General features: G+C 42.4%; 1 protein-coding gene across 2 annotated transcripts; it reads right to left on the bottom strand.

The window, feature by feature from the left end:
• Positions 1-115: 115 nt before the first annotated feature.
• Positions 116-4,652, bottom strand: LOC125381200 (tripartite motif-containing 13-like). Of its 2 annotated transcripts, none has more exons than XM_048397830.1 (3): positions 4,571-4,652; positions 3,767-4,015; positions 116-2,439 (listed from the first exon to the last, which is right to left on the bottom strand). In XM_048397830.1, the coding sequence occupies exon 3, from the start codon at positions 2,431-2,433 to the stop codon at positions 1,396-1,398; it is 1,038 nt and encodes a 345-aa protein (XP_048253787.1). In that variant the 5' UTR covers positions 2,434-2,439; positions 3,767-4,015; positions 4,571-4,652; the 3' UTR covers positions 116-1,395. The 2 variants fall into 2 exon arrangements, with proteins under 2 accessions (XP_048253787.1, XP_048253786.1); XM_048397829.1 differs by having other exon boundaries at positions 3,823-4,015.
• Between the last annotated feature and the right edge of the window lie 10,967 nt (positions 4,653-15,619).

The following is a 15,619-nucleotide window of genomic DNA, read 5'->3' as shown; positions in this document are numbered from 1 at the left end:
CCCGTGCTTGGTCATGAGTGAATTAGGTTGCCATTTATGTTAATAGTACAATGCCCCCTCATCAACGGAAAGCACGCCCCGAAACACATAGAGTGGCTAATTTTGCTCATATTTGATACGAATCAATTCAGACCGTCGTTTGTCGCCAATGTCGCGGTCATAAAACGTGTCTCGATCTTGGATTCAAACCATGGATCATCTGAACCGAGCTCGGTTACCTTGTCCATACGACCAAACAGGCTGTCAACTTGACTCCAAACGTACATTAAACATATGATTTCCCATGTCAAATGTAACATCCGATTTTCTTTTTTTTAAAGTTTATTTCAGTATAAAGCCCATAGGCTCAAGTACAATATAGATACGTGTATTATATGCAAAGTGGTGTCGGAAATCGAACCCGGGTTTTCGGCGTGACGAGTGAACGTTTTAACCACTAGGCTACCCGACCGCCCCCATGTATATAGTGACGTACATGATGACATACCTCTGCATTTATGAAGGTTTACAATCCGATGTCTCTGCATTTATATTTTCCTAGGTGATTGATCCTTGCATTAAAATAAATTGATGTCTCCTTGCACAGTTGCACGTAGAGATCGGGGGATTATGCTTGTTCCGCACAGCTACTGATATTGCAGAACCACCTAATCACAGTGTTACATTGAACAATTTTCTAACCTGACTGTGTATCTTTCCAACTTCCACTACACCAACAGCTTTTGCTGCCTCATCAGTGCCTAAATGCACCATTCTATTGTTGAACTTCAAGAAACGATAACATTACACTGTAGACACTTTCTAGAGTCTGGTAAGCAGTTCAACATACAATATCAGTACAACGCACAATTCATCAGTGGAGAAATTTCATTTTGAACAAAACAAAACTGTTACTATACAGGCAAGCAAACCTACGACTGATAGCATAAAAAACGATGCAAGACATATGGATGCGATGACACACCTTCACTCAGGTCATGTCACGTCACCACCCAATTGTCATTTAAATATACTCTTATCCCATGGGTTCTTCCTAGTATTATGTCTTATTTGCCCTGTTATCAAATCCAATTCAGTTGATGGAACAAAATGTAAAAGATCAACGCCAGAAAATAATCTTCGGTGTGACGCGCTAACGCTTTAACCACCAGGCTACCCGACCGCCCCCCGTGACGTAAGGGAGAGGCCGTGCTGCAACCCACGAGCACGTATATGGAGGTGACAAAGCTGGAACCATAATCATCTGCAGGACAACCAGGGACTCGAACCCGTGATATTAGTCATATGCAACGCCTAAGAGACGCAACTCTGCGGCGTCTTAGAATACTGGGCAACCCGCCCCATACTGAATCATATCTTCCACAAAATATCCGTCCCCTAGAATAAACGGTACTTCTATGTTGTTTTGAGACACCATCTTACAAACTGGAAGCCAATCAAACATACCGTTGACAGAAGTAAAAATGTTTCCATGCTCATTGTATCGTTATTAACACGTACCACTTCTGAGTCACTTTTGACTTCTCCCAACCGTGTTTTCATTTTCCCTTTTGGAAAAGAAGGCACTTGAAATGGTATAAATTTCAGTGATTCTATAGTCAGCTTCCTCCCCAACGACCTGCTCATCGTTGCTAGATCGGGTGGCTTCCTGTCTTCATTTCCTACCTCCTGAAACAGTGCATCAACAGAGACATAGGAAGTGATCTTGTTCAGGGATGACTGGAACCTTTCCAGAGCTTGCTGGGACTGTTGCAACTCAGACACGACATTGTTCATTTGGGCCATGTTAGCTTTATGCGCTCCGGTGACCACCTGCTCAAGGGGTGCGTAATGTTCCTCAACTAAACTAATCCATTTAGCTTTCTGGGTCTCTAGAGCAAATGCAACTGCTGAATGGTTGTCCAACGCCTTCTTTTTCTGCTCGCGTATCCGTATCAAGGAACTGGAAACATCTTTCAAGAGAGGCTGCACTTTTCCCAAATAACCTTTAGCTATCCGTTCTATGTGCGGAATCGCATCTTTCCATGGGAGTGGATTTTGACAACGTTTATGTGTCCTTGCAATGCAATGAACACATTCAAGTTTGCTGCAGTTGATGCAAAACATAGTTTTGATTTCATCGTGTAAAGAACAGGAACTGACTGGGCGATTTGTCATCATCAATTTCATATATTGCTTCTCGTGAACAATGCCCTGAAGAGTCTCATCGGTACGGAAGCGCGATGCATAGTCTCTGTTTTGGCTTTGGGGGATTTTGAATGGTTGGTTGCATAAAGGACAAGGGACTGTTCTTGCCTTCGGCCGAGATCCGATGTATTGGTTGAGACATGATTTGCATATTCGATGAGTACAGGGTAGCATTTTGGGGTCTCCATAGACCTCTGTACAGATTGGGCAATGCAGATCTTCATCTGCTATTCCACTTGTAGCCATAGTTCACTGAAACATGTTTACAAATATTAACGAACATCTGATTACGGTCTTTCCTCATTTTAATGTTGCCAGGGAAGCGAAAAACAACAACAATAGACACAATTCTTGACCTCTATAAATTTTCACGAGAAATATTGAACTGTTGAAAATTTAAAGAAATCATTTGATCATACTGGTAAGTCTGACTGAATGTAGAATTTGTACTGACTCACGCTATAAATCGATGCGTACACCACAATGAGTTGCACATGACCCACTGCATATAAACTCACTAGAGACCGCCAGATATAGTGGGGAAAACAGGAATGATAGACTGTGTACGCTATATAAGAAAGCATAGTGTTGAACATGAACATTCTTTCACATGTTTGTATATTTCAGCCATTTCTTATGTATTCCCAACAAGTGAGTTAGTGAGTATGGTTTTGCGCCGCTTTTAGCAATATTCCAGCAATATCACGGCGGGGGACACCAGAAATGGGCTTCACACATTGTACCCATGTCGGGAATCAAACCCGGGTCTTCGGCGTGACTAGCGAACGCTTTAACCACAAGGTTACCCGACCGCCCCTATTCCCAACAAGACCCAAATTCAATCTTCTCGTCAACTGAAACTGAAACCATTTCCAAGCAATTATTACTATATCTATATCAAGCAATGTTATAAAGGTAATCTAAAATATAATGGGGAGCATGGGTAAACCAGTCGTCTAATGCGCCGCTATTCGCCGTGCAGAGTGGCGTCCATTGGACACGCTAGTAACCTTTCATCGTGGGTTCGAATCCTGGTTTGCCACAATCATGTTTCATGTCTTTCAGCACGATATTCGTGGGTTCCACCAAAGTGGTAAACGTCCAAGACATGCATCACTTCAGGCTTTCCTCCCACATTAAGCTGACACACCGTGATTTACCTGGAATACTGTTCAAAGCTGCGTTAAACCAAACTCAATCGCCCACTCTATTATGATGCTTTATATTTCCTCACACAAGATAGTGGGTTTGTAACCTGAGACGCTGACCTATATTACGTGATGAATGAACACATTTGATCGATTTTGGCGTTTTGATCTTCTTTTCATACATTATTTGTAAACACAAAGACCTGTAACTTCTGTGCAATTGTTATCCCGTATCAATTCATCTGTTTGCAAGCGTCAATTCAAGTGCTATACTGTTCAGGTGAAGAGCGTAAATAAGAAATAAACGACGAGGGGGGTGTTTATCGTACAATAAAACACTGGTGGGAGAATGAACCATTTTTGCGTCGCATAAAACCCTGATCTCCCTCTCCTATGGACCAATCAGATTCCAAAATGTAACTCAATAATACCAGCCTAGTTCGGCAAGGGTGGAAACTGGACTTTCATAGTCAGTTAACTCTCTTGCCTTGGGAAGATGGGTAATCGAGGATGAGGTCCTCAGTAACCAATGCTTTTCCAAGAGGCAGCTGAATCGGACAGGAGGTCAGGCTCGGTGACCTGGTTGATTGAGCGACCTTGAACCCCGTCGGCGTCGGACATTGTTCATCACTGTTTTTTCTGGTCAAGTCTCGATTATTTACGGGTCGTCTGACTGATGCCTTAAACAACAAACACAACAGATAATAATTAATTTCTCTGTATGACACGACGTCGTATTTCCATTATGAGAACTAGGCACACTGTGTGGTCTAGTGTGACCTTTTGCTGAATAAAATGTATGTCTGTTGAAAGGTCCTTTCCTGTCTAATCCTGTTTGAACGATAGTCAAGCAAGAGTTATCTTTCCATGACACGTCACCTATTAACGAGGTAGTGGCACTGGATTAATCATGCGTGGGTAAAACTTTATAGGAAAGGATCGATGCATATTCTACTGTGATTTAGCATTCGTGGGTGTAGTGTATTTTGTAAACATATCACCAAATAAATTAATTCCGAATCTACGGATTGATGTTAATACCCAACCACCACCAAACTCGTGGTCACAGCTACAACTTCGTGTCGTGTACTTTGACCCGATATCTCCCACCTTTGTGTCCCCGACCCGTATTTAACTATAACTGATCCATATATGACAGTCAGAGTAAACGGGTGACCTGATCTAACACTAGACCCACCACTGTACGTTCGAATGTTCATATTCAGCTTGCTTACCGTCTTTGTACTCCTTGTTGACAAATCGTGCACACCTCGCGTAATAGAAATACGGTGACCGTCGAGCGGGTTTGGAAAGGGAAGTAACTCTGTCTCAGGTTTAACGACAGCAAACGAAGCGTAGTAAAATACATACACGGTCTTCGCCTATTGAAGTGTGGGTTTCATACAGATTGTCAGATGACGAATTTGTCAAAGAAGATATTTTAACCTTTTATTAAATGTATTTATCCCCAATTCATGTGCCTAATCAGGTGATATGTCAATTATCATATCCTTTTTGGTAAGTTTCAAGAAAGTGAATCTAGTATTTTACATGGAGTCTGGATATTGTTCCAGCTGCAGCTGCAAAACCGGTAATCCTTCAATTAAAACTCAATTTAAAAAAAGAGATTAGTTCGTCCTACAACAATGTATTTTTGGCATGCAATTTTATTTTATCAGTATGATGCTTAATTATTTTTTCTATGAGACAATATATATTTTTAGATAATATGGCAGCAAACCCTCTCTTCACCCAGAATATCAGATGGGCGGTCCCTAAGCAATATTGCAACATTGTCGCAACACTCAACAACACTTAGTAACACTGTCAGTAACAACAAACAACACCCAGCAACATTCAACAACACTTAGTAACATTGTCAGTAACAACAAGCAACAGCAAGCAACATTCAACAACACTTAGTAACACTGTCAGTAACAACAAGCAACACCAAGAAACATTCAACAACACTTAGTAACACTGTCAGTAATAACAAGCATCACTCAGCAACATTCAACAACACTTAGTAACATTGTCAATAACAACAAGCATCACTCAGCAACATTCAACAACATTGGGTAACACTGTCACTGACAACATGCAGCATCAAGCAACATTCAACAGCATTGAGTATCACTGCCAGCTACAGCATGTAACATCCAGCAACATTCAACAACACTGAGTATCACTGCCAGCAACAGCAAGTACCATCCAGCAACATTCAACAACACTGAGTATCACTGCCAGCAACAGTAAGTAACATCAAGCAACATTCAACAACATTAAGTGTCTAAGCCAGCAACAGCAAGTAACATCCAGCAATATTCAACAACACTGAGTATCACTGCCAGCAACAGCAAATAACATCCAGCAACATTCAACAACACTGAGTATCACTGCCAGCAACAGCAAGTAATATCCAGCAACATTCAACAACACTGAATATCACTGCCAGAAACAGCAAATAACATCCAGCAACATTCAACAACACTGAGTATCACTGCCAGAAACAGCAAGTAACATCCAGCAACATTCAACAACACTGAGTATCACTGCCAGCAACAGTAAGTAACATCCAGCAACATTCAACAACACTGAGAATCACTGCCAACAACAACAAGTAACATCCAGCAACATTCAACAGCACTGTGTAACACTGTTAGTAACAACAAGCATTATGAAGCAACATTCAACAACACTGAGTATCACTGCCAGCAACAGCAAGTAACATTCAGCTACATTCAACAGCACTGTGTTACACTGTTAGTAACAACAAGCATTATGAAGCAACATTCAACAACACTGAGTATCACTGCCAGCAACAGCAAGTAACATTCAGCTACATTCAACAGCACTGTGTTACACTGTCAGTAACAAAAAGCAACATGAAGCAACATTCAACAACACTGAGTATCACTGCCAGCAATAGCATGTAACATCCAGCAACATTCAACAGCACTGTGTAACACTGTCAGTAACAACAAGCAACACCAAGCGACATTCAACAACACTGAGTATCACTGCCAGCAACAGCAAGTAACATTCAGCAACATTCAACAGCACTGTGTAACACTGTCAGTAACAACAAGCAACATTCAGCAACATTCAACAACACTGAGTATCACTGCCAGCAACAGCAAGTAACATTCAGCAACATTCAACAGCACTGTGTAACACTGTCAGTTACAACAAGCAACATGAAGCAGCATTCAACAACACTAAGTATCACTGCCAGCAACAGCAAGTAACATTCAGCAACATTCAACAGCACTGTGTAACACTGTCAGTAACAACAAGCAACACAAAGCAACATTCAACAACACTGAGTATCACAGCCAGCAACAGCAAGCAACATTCAGCAACACTGCCAGGTACATTCACCTCGAGGTTGGGGCAAAAGTAGACGTTATTGTCCAGTGTGACGTGACGGAGCTTGTCAGTAAAATAGGGTGTCTGGTGCACATGACATGAAGGTGATTGCCAGGAATAGAACAATGTAACTGATAGTCTGCAAATGTTCCGAGAAAACAATATCAATTGTTTCTTATTGTGTGCCACAGCCAGGAACGTGATGTCATCAACCAGAGCCGGGGAACTCAAGTCATACCAGGCAAAGTCGAAGTGACCCAACAGACAACGCGGGCATGTGGGGGTGAAAAACGTAGCTGTGGACTTCGAACCCAAGCTAACTCTATAGAGACTATATTACTGCCGTGTCATCTTATCTCGGATAAGACGTGTTTCGGTACACGTGCTGGAAAGTTACAACAACGCAATTGCATTTCTGAAGGTCGCTTTTTATATCAGATAAACCCACAAAACGCCGTCGGGTGCACGCTGGACTGAGACACGGTGTGGTGGTCTAATGGCTAAAGCGTTCGCAGGTCACGCCGATGGCCTGTGTTCCATTCCCCACATAAACAAAATGTGTGAAGCCCATTTCTGGTGTCCATCGACGTGATATTGCGAAAACATCACCAAAAGTGGCGTAAAACCTAAACCACTCAACTTTGATACTGAGAGTACTGATTTGTCTTTTGTAAGTACTACATGAAGTACTGAAGTACTGATCATGAAGATACGAGTTAGAATAAGTATTCAGCAAACCATCTTGTCATAACTAAGGGCAACTAAAGGGAATCGAGTGAGTGAGTGAGTGAGTGAGTGAGTTGGATTTAACGCCGTTTTCAGCAATATTCCAGCAATATCACGGCAGGGTACACCGAAAATGGGCTTCGCAAATTGAACACATGTGGGGATTCGAACTCGGGCCTTCAGCGTGACGAGCGAACGCTTTAACCACTAGACTGCCCAACCGCCCCCTGACTTGGTTGATGCATGTCATCGTATCCCAATTGCGTAGATCGATTCTCACAATGTCAATCACTGGATTGTCTGGACAAGACTCGATTATTTACAGACCGTCGTCACATAGCTGGAATACTGCGGAGTGCGGTGTAAAACAACAAACAAACATACAAAGCATGCAGCGAATGTGTGTGTCTGCTTGTACCGGTCCGGACTTACGCTTTTATACTTGGTGAGTGATGAGTTGGGTTAAACGCCGCTTTTAACAGTATTCCGGTCATATCCCGGCTTGTCAGCTTAATGTGGGAGGAAAGACCGCAGTGATGCAGGTCTAAGAGGTTTACCACTTTGGTAAAACTCACGAGCACGGGCGTGGTGCTGACGAACTATGAACATAATAGGGGAGAACAGGAATTTGAACCAACAATCATAGGTTTCTGGCGTGCCCAAGACACGCAACTCTACACAGCGAATTGCGGCGCCTTAGCACACTATGGCACCCGTGCCCCGCCATTTTTTTTTTTAATCCAAGGCCCCTGAGATACCATTTGGCAGTTTAACATGGCTATAATACACAGCCGAAAAGTCCTTGTTTTATCCCCTTAACACCGAGCGGCAGGCATGGCAACTACAAGTACAATCTTATAACGTCTCCTGGTATAACGCAGCAGACCGATCTTCCGCTCTCTGGGCATAGGTATATATCCACTGCACCTAGGACGCGGTAAATTCGGCAGCAGATTACCGTGTGTAGTTGCTTCCTCTCTCGCTCTGGTCTATACACTGTTCCTACGCAACTTATTACTGATCGAGGGTTTCACCAAAGCAGCAAATGCGCCGCTATGGGCTTCCTCCCACATTAAAATCAAATGCTGAAATGTAAATACAACACTGTAATGTATGGAATCCTAGAAGGGACAATGTCGCGTCGTCACCCTTACAAAAACAAGCAAAGAAACGTCGCGTTTTCGCATTTTGGTTAACTTTGACACTTTTTGTTTGTTGATTTAAGGGCGACAATGCGACAACGCGACAGTGTCCCTTCTTGGGTGTGTACTAAATGTCTTCATTATTCAAAAGCGTTCTATGTTCCTACATACAGTGCATGATTGGGGTTTGCTTCGTTATGCGATATATGCATATCGGTGACTTTACTTGATGACGGGGCTCGTGTAGATCCGTGTTAAAATGGGTCTTCAGTAAAACCCGTGTTTGCCGTAACAGGTGACTATGCTTGTCGTGAGAGGCGATAAACGAGATCGGGTGGTCAGGCTCGCGGACTTGGGTGATGCATGTCATGGAATTGGTTGTTGCATGCCATCATATCCCAATTGCGTAGATCGATGCTCATGATGTCAATCACTGGATTGTCTGGTCCAGACTTGATTATTTACAGACCTCCGTCATATAGCTGGAATATTGCTGAGTGCGGCATTAAACAACAAACAAACAAAAACGTGATGACAAGGAGCGGAAGGTCGATCCTCCGCGTCATACGCTTCAAGACGTTACATATGGTACTTATTGTTACCCTCCCTGGTGCTCGGCATGACGGGAGGTCAAAACAAGCACTGGTCGGCTCGGAGTCAGTATAAAGTGTCGCCTGAGAGATTCTATCAAAGAAAAGCGGCGAGGAATGCTGCCTGCTGGAGTTCTACCATTTCATGACAATGCCTCTTCCCACATCTCTCGACTTGCAAAGGGTTGGGAGAGCTTTCTCACCCACCATACTCGCTAGACCTGGCAACAAGTGATTTCCACCTGTTTCCTAAACTGAAAGAACACCTTAGTGGAAAGCGCTATGACGACAACGGTGCCCTCAAAGCTGCCGTGAATTTCAGATGCTTATTTCAGGGTGGCTTCAGAAAACCTCTTCCTGAGTGGAATTGGTTGCCTTCCGCTCTCTGGGCATAGGTATATATCCACTGCACCTAGGACGCGGTAAATTCGGCAGCAGATTACCGTGTGTAGTTGCTTCCTCTCTCGCTCTGGTCTATACACTGTTCCTACGCAACTTATTACTGATCGAGGGTTTCACCAAAGCAGCAAATGCGCCGCTATGGGCTTCCTCCCACGTTAAAATCAAATGCTGAAATGTAAATACAACACTGTAATGTATGGAATCCTAGAAGGGACAATGTCGCGTCGTCACCCTTACAAAAACAAGCAAAGAAACGTCGCGTTTTCGCATTTTGGTTAACTTTGACACTTTTTGTTTGTTGATTTAAGGGCGACAATGCGACAACGCGACAGTGTCCCTTCTTGGGTGTGTACTAAATGTCTTCATTATTCAAAAGCGTTCTATGTTCCTACATACAGTGCATGATTGGGGTTTGCTTCGTTATGCGATATATGCATATCGGTGACTTTACTTGATGACGGGGCTCGTGTAGATCCGTGTTAAAATGGGTCTTCAGTAAAACCCGTGTTTGCCGTAACAGGTGACTATGCTTGTCGTGAGAGGCGATAAACGGGATCGGGTGGTCAGGCTCGCGGACTTGGGTGATGCATGTCATGGAATTGGTTGTTGCATGCCATCATATCCCAATTGCGTAGATCGATGCTCATGATGTCAATCACTGGATTGTCTGGTCCAGACTTGATTATTTACAGACCTCCGTCATATAGCTGGAATATTGCTGAGTGCGGCATTAAACAACAAACAAACAAAAACGTGATGACAAGGAGCGGAAGGTCGATCCTCCGCGTCATACGCTTCAAGACGTTACATATGGTACTTATTGTTACCCTCCCTGGTGCTCGGCATGACGGGAGGTCAAAACAAGCACTGGTCGGCTCGGAGTCAGTATAAAGTGTCGCCTGAGAGATTCTATCAAAGAAAAGCGGCGAGGAATGCTGCCTGCTGGAGTTCTACCATTTCATGACAATGCCTCTTCCCACATCTCTCGACTTGCAAAGGGTTGGGAGAGCTTTCTCACCCACCATACTCGCTAGACCTGGCAACAAGTGATTTCCACCTGTTTCCTAAACTGAAAGAACACCTTAGTGGAAAGCGCTATGACGACAACGGTGCCCTCAAAGCTGCCGTGAATTTCAGATGCTTATTTCAGGGTGGCTTCAGAAAACCTCTTCCTGAGTGGAATTGGTTGCCTTCCGCTCTCTGGGCATAGGTATATATCCACTGCACCTAGGACGCGGTAAATTCGGCAGCAGATTACCGTTTGTAGTTGCTTCCTCTCTCGCTCTGGTCTATACACTGTTCCTACGCAACTTATTACTGATCGAGGGTTTCACCAAAGCAGCAAATGCGCCGCTATGGGCTTCCTCCCACGTTAAAATCAAATGCTGAAATGTAAATACAACACTGTAATGTATGGAATCCTAGAAGGGACAATGTCGCGTCGTCACCCTTACAAAAACAAGCAAAGAAACGTCGCGTTTTCGCATTTTGGTTAACTTTGACACTTTTTGTTTGTTGATTTAAGGGCGACAATGCGACAACGCGACAGTGTCCCTTCTTGGGTGTGTACTAAATGTCTTCATTATTCAAAAGCGTTCTATGTTCCTACATACAGTGCATGATTGGGGTTTGCTTCGTTATGCGATATATGCATATCGGTGACTTTACTTGATGACGGGGCTCGTGTAGATCCGTGTTAAAATGGGTCTTCAGTAAAACCCGTGTTTGCCGTAACAGGTGACTATGCTTGTCGTGAGAGGCGATAAACGGGATCGGGTGGTCAGGCTCGCGGACTTGGGTGATGCATGTCATGGAATTGGTTGTTGCATGCCATCATATCCCAATTGCGTAGATCGATGCTCATGATGTCAATCACTGGATTGTCTGGTCCAGACTTGATTATTTACAGACCTCCGTCATATAGCTGGAATATTGCTGAGTGCGGCATTAAACAACAAACAAACAAAAACGTGATGACAAGGAGCGGAAGGTCGATCCTCCGCGTCATACGCTTCAAGACGTTACATATGGTACTTATTGTTACCCTCCCTGGTGCTCGGCATGACGGGAGGTCAAAACAAGCACTGGTCGGCTCGGAGTCAGTATAAAGTGTCGCCTGAGAGATTCTATCAAAGAAAAGCGGCGAGGAATGCTGCCTGCTGGAGTTCTACCATTTCATGACAATGCCTCTTCCCACATCTCTCGACTTGCAAAGGGTTGGGAGAGCTTTCTCACCCACCATACTCGCTAGACCTGGCAACAAGTGATTTCCACCTGTTTCCTAAACTGAAAGAACACCTTAGTGGAAAGCGCTATGACGACAACGGTGCCCTCAAAGCTGCCGTGAATTTCAGATGCTTATTTCAGGGTGGCTTCAGAAAACCTCTTCCTGAGTGGAATTGGTTGGTTAGTTGGTTGGTTGGTTTATTGTTTAACGCCGCACTCAGCAATATTCCAGCTATATGACGGCGATCTGTAAATAATCGAGTCTTGACTAGACAATCCAGCGATTGATATCATGAGTATCGATCCACGCCATTTGGATCGATGACATGCATCAACCAATCAGCGAACCTGACCACCCGATCCCGTTGGTCGCCTCTTACGACAAGCATAGTCGCATTTTACGGGAAGCATGTATTGCTGAAGACCTATTCTACCCCGGATCTTCACGGGTCAATTGAAAAACTTCCCTATCCATATGAGAAGTGTATCGAAGAGCAGGGAGATAAGGTTGAAAAATAGTTTTAAAAACACTTTCACAATTGTTTGTTTTGTTTGTTAGGCTTAGAACTTTTTGACCAGCCCTCGTATTTGGAGCAACGTGTTATTTTCGAATTCTATTTTGTTTTTGGTTTATGAGTTTACTGGGGCGGTCGGGTAGCCTAGTGGTTAAAGCGTTCGCTCGTCACGCCTACTACCCGGGTTCGAATCCCGACATGGGTACAATGTGCCCATTTCTGGTGTCCCCCGCCGTGATATTGCTCGAATATTGCTAAAAGCGGCGTAAAACCATACTCACTCACTCACACACTATGAGTTTACTGAGTACTTAACATGAATACGGTTATTCATATTTCAGTTAATTATGGACACATATCCAAAAGACCAATGTGATTCCTATTTGTGGATATTGAAGTCAACTTTTCATCGGCGATTCAAATAACACGAAATTTGTTCATATAATGTGGACACAAAACTTTCTCGGTATTTAATTTGAAATTAATCAGAAAAAAAAACACTTTTAAAAGGCCAATTAAAAAGCATAAGAACTTCATTTAGCCCATGTATAATAAGCACCAGTACCCTTCAAGAAAAAGACAGAGGTTATGTCCTAAAAATAATACACGAAATAAGAATATGATCACAGGAAGCTTTGGTCTGGTGTACATATTACCCAACTAAGAACTTTGTTTTACTGTGAATGAACGCTGTAAGTATGTTTTCAAATTAACCGTTTCAGATAATAAGGGTGTTTATAGTATACAAAATAACGATTCATTCAACATGGATCATGAGTGAGTGAGTTAAATTCTAAAGTCACATTGGCAGTATTTCAGTCCTATCGTGACTTTCAAAGGCTGTAAATAAATACATTAATTTTAAACTTCAAAGCCTGTCAACAACGGATAGTAAACTAACTAGACTTATCACAGATTGATATCTAAAACTAGCATTGAACCATAAAATTACATCACTGTACATAGCAATGCATTATAAGAACGGGCCACAGATCGCCAGCAGCCAAAGTTTGACCACCATACTGTGGACCGTAGGGGCTTACGATACTTCTACAGCTTGCGCGGTTCTCAAGTAGGATTAACCCCATCCCTTCAGTCGCTGGCGATTGTATGCAATTTTAGCCAAACATTAACTCGACACATATTCTACGTATAAGATAATGGTAGATACAGATATGCTTTGAATGACATAGACTTCTGATACACTCTTTGGGAGACAATAATTTGACGCTACTTCAACCCCCATCGAGGGCACGGCCGCTAACAATCTGAGTCAATAATTATATATATATAAGTGTTGAGAAACCACTTTGAACATTAAAATGTATTATAGTTATTAATCAATTCTATTTCTTTTAAAAATCCAAGAATTAAATGTGAACTTCTATTAAAAATATCTTTTATAGATGACACCCTGAAGTATTATTCCCTTGTGATGGAAAAAGCAATACAGTCAAACAGGACATGCTTGACCGTGGTTTTCATTTCATCACAAGGGATACAGAATGGATTGCATGGATCATGAAGCTTCGTCGTCTTAAACGATACCACGATTTAACGGAGGGGCGTAATTTTGTAGATTAGTGAATTACAACGCCTTGGACCACCTGGTCATCCATACTTCCGGATGATATAAACTACTCAAAAGAAGTTAAAAAGACACCCGATTCTTTCGTATTACTATAGTTAATCTGCATTACAAATTAACTATAGTAATATGAACAAATCCGGTGATCTTTTACTTTTTTTGCGGAGTATATATTGTCACTGTTCACATCAGACTTAGATTTGGCATAACAACATTTGCTTTATTACATCAACATCAGATGATATACAAACGACTTCATGAAAGAATACTATGAATTTCCAGAACACCACACCATTCGCGTTTACAGAAATATATATTAATAATCACAGTTATACAATTCCAGATATATTTCCAAATTATACCCAACAATTACTGTACGTTATTAGATTTATTTTAAAGATGTACGAATTAAGTTCACACAACGATCTGATCATGACGAATAACACTTTCTGACACGCTATAACAACTCAGCACAATTACTGAAAGGTTACTCAGAGATAAGACGTTAGTCCCTTGGTTTACGTTGTTTTGTTTGTTGTTTAACGACGCACTCAGCAATATTCCAGCTAAATGACGGCGGTCTGTGAATAATCGAGTCTGGACCAGACAATCCAGTGATTAACATCATGAGCATCGATCCACGGAATTGGGATCGATGACATGTATCAACCAAGTCAGCGAGACTGACCACCCGATCCAGTTAGTCGCCTCTTACGACAAACATAGTTTGGTTTACGAAAATTGACCATTGGAAAGTTGACGTCATCAAATTCTGTCCCGGTCACACAGTCTTGTGGATAGTTTCTTGTAAATCTAATTTATGGAAACATATGCATATGAGACAGGAGAGGCAGTTTCACTGGTTTCTCTCACTTCTAGTTCAGGTGGGAAAGTCACTGGAAGGGAATTTACTATTTGACCATTGTTGAACGGTATCAGCACTCCTGGCAAAATTCCCACATTTTGATTTTGCCAATCCGATTTCTCAGACATATTATGTCTTCAAGTATTATTCTTAGCAACAATATTATTTGTAGGAGACCTACAGCAGCTTAAAAAAAGACCGACTATAGAACGCATGCACCCTTTACCAACACAATGGGCTTTAGAAATAGCTAAATATATTGAAGTGTTCAGGGTAATTCTTGTGAGGAGGGTACGGTACACATATTCATAAATATTCCCATTTGTGTACAGTGAAATCCACACGGTTCCGTTATGCGTGATATGTAAACTGCCTTTGGAATCATGGGTACATTCTTGACATGTTCATATACTTGTTCATTATCAAGACTCTCAAGAACACAATCAGCAGGAGAACTTTCCGGATCCACAGATTCCTGAGTAACGGGATTACACGGAGTAACGGGATGTGCCACCCGAAGTCAACATGGACGTATCATGCATACAGCCTGGTGGAGAATAACATTGGAGAGAGTGAGTGAGTGAGTATGGGTTTACGCCGCTTTTATATTCCAGCTTCACACATTGCACCCATGAGGGGAATGGAACCCGGGCCTTCGGCGTGACGAGCGAACGCTTTAACCACTAGGCTAACCCATGCCCCAACAACTCAAGAGGCCCAACTCACTGTTCGAATTGAATAAGATAAACATTTACGAATAGAACAATACCATTTTGATAATAATCTCCGCAACGTATGTATATTATCTTCGGAGGTTTGGTATTCATTTTATTTTGTTTCTTTCATACAACAAAGACTAAT

This window comes from Haliotis rufescens, unplaced genomic scaffold (assembly GCF_023055435.1).
Source record: "Haliotis rufescens isolate VD_foot unplaced genomic scaffold, xgHalRufe1.0.p SCAF_17, whole genome shotgun sequence".
NCBI lineage: Eukaryota > Metazoa > Mollusca > Gastropoda > Lepetellida > Haliotidae > Haliotis > Haliotis rufescens.
Note: the sequence above shows the minus strand (reverse complement) of the source record. Positions and strands in the feature narration are given on the sequence as shown.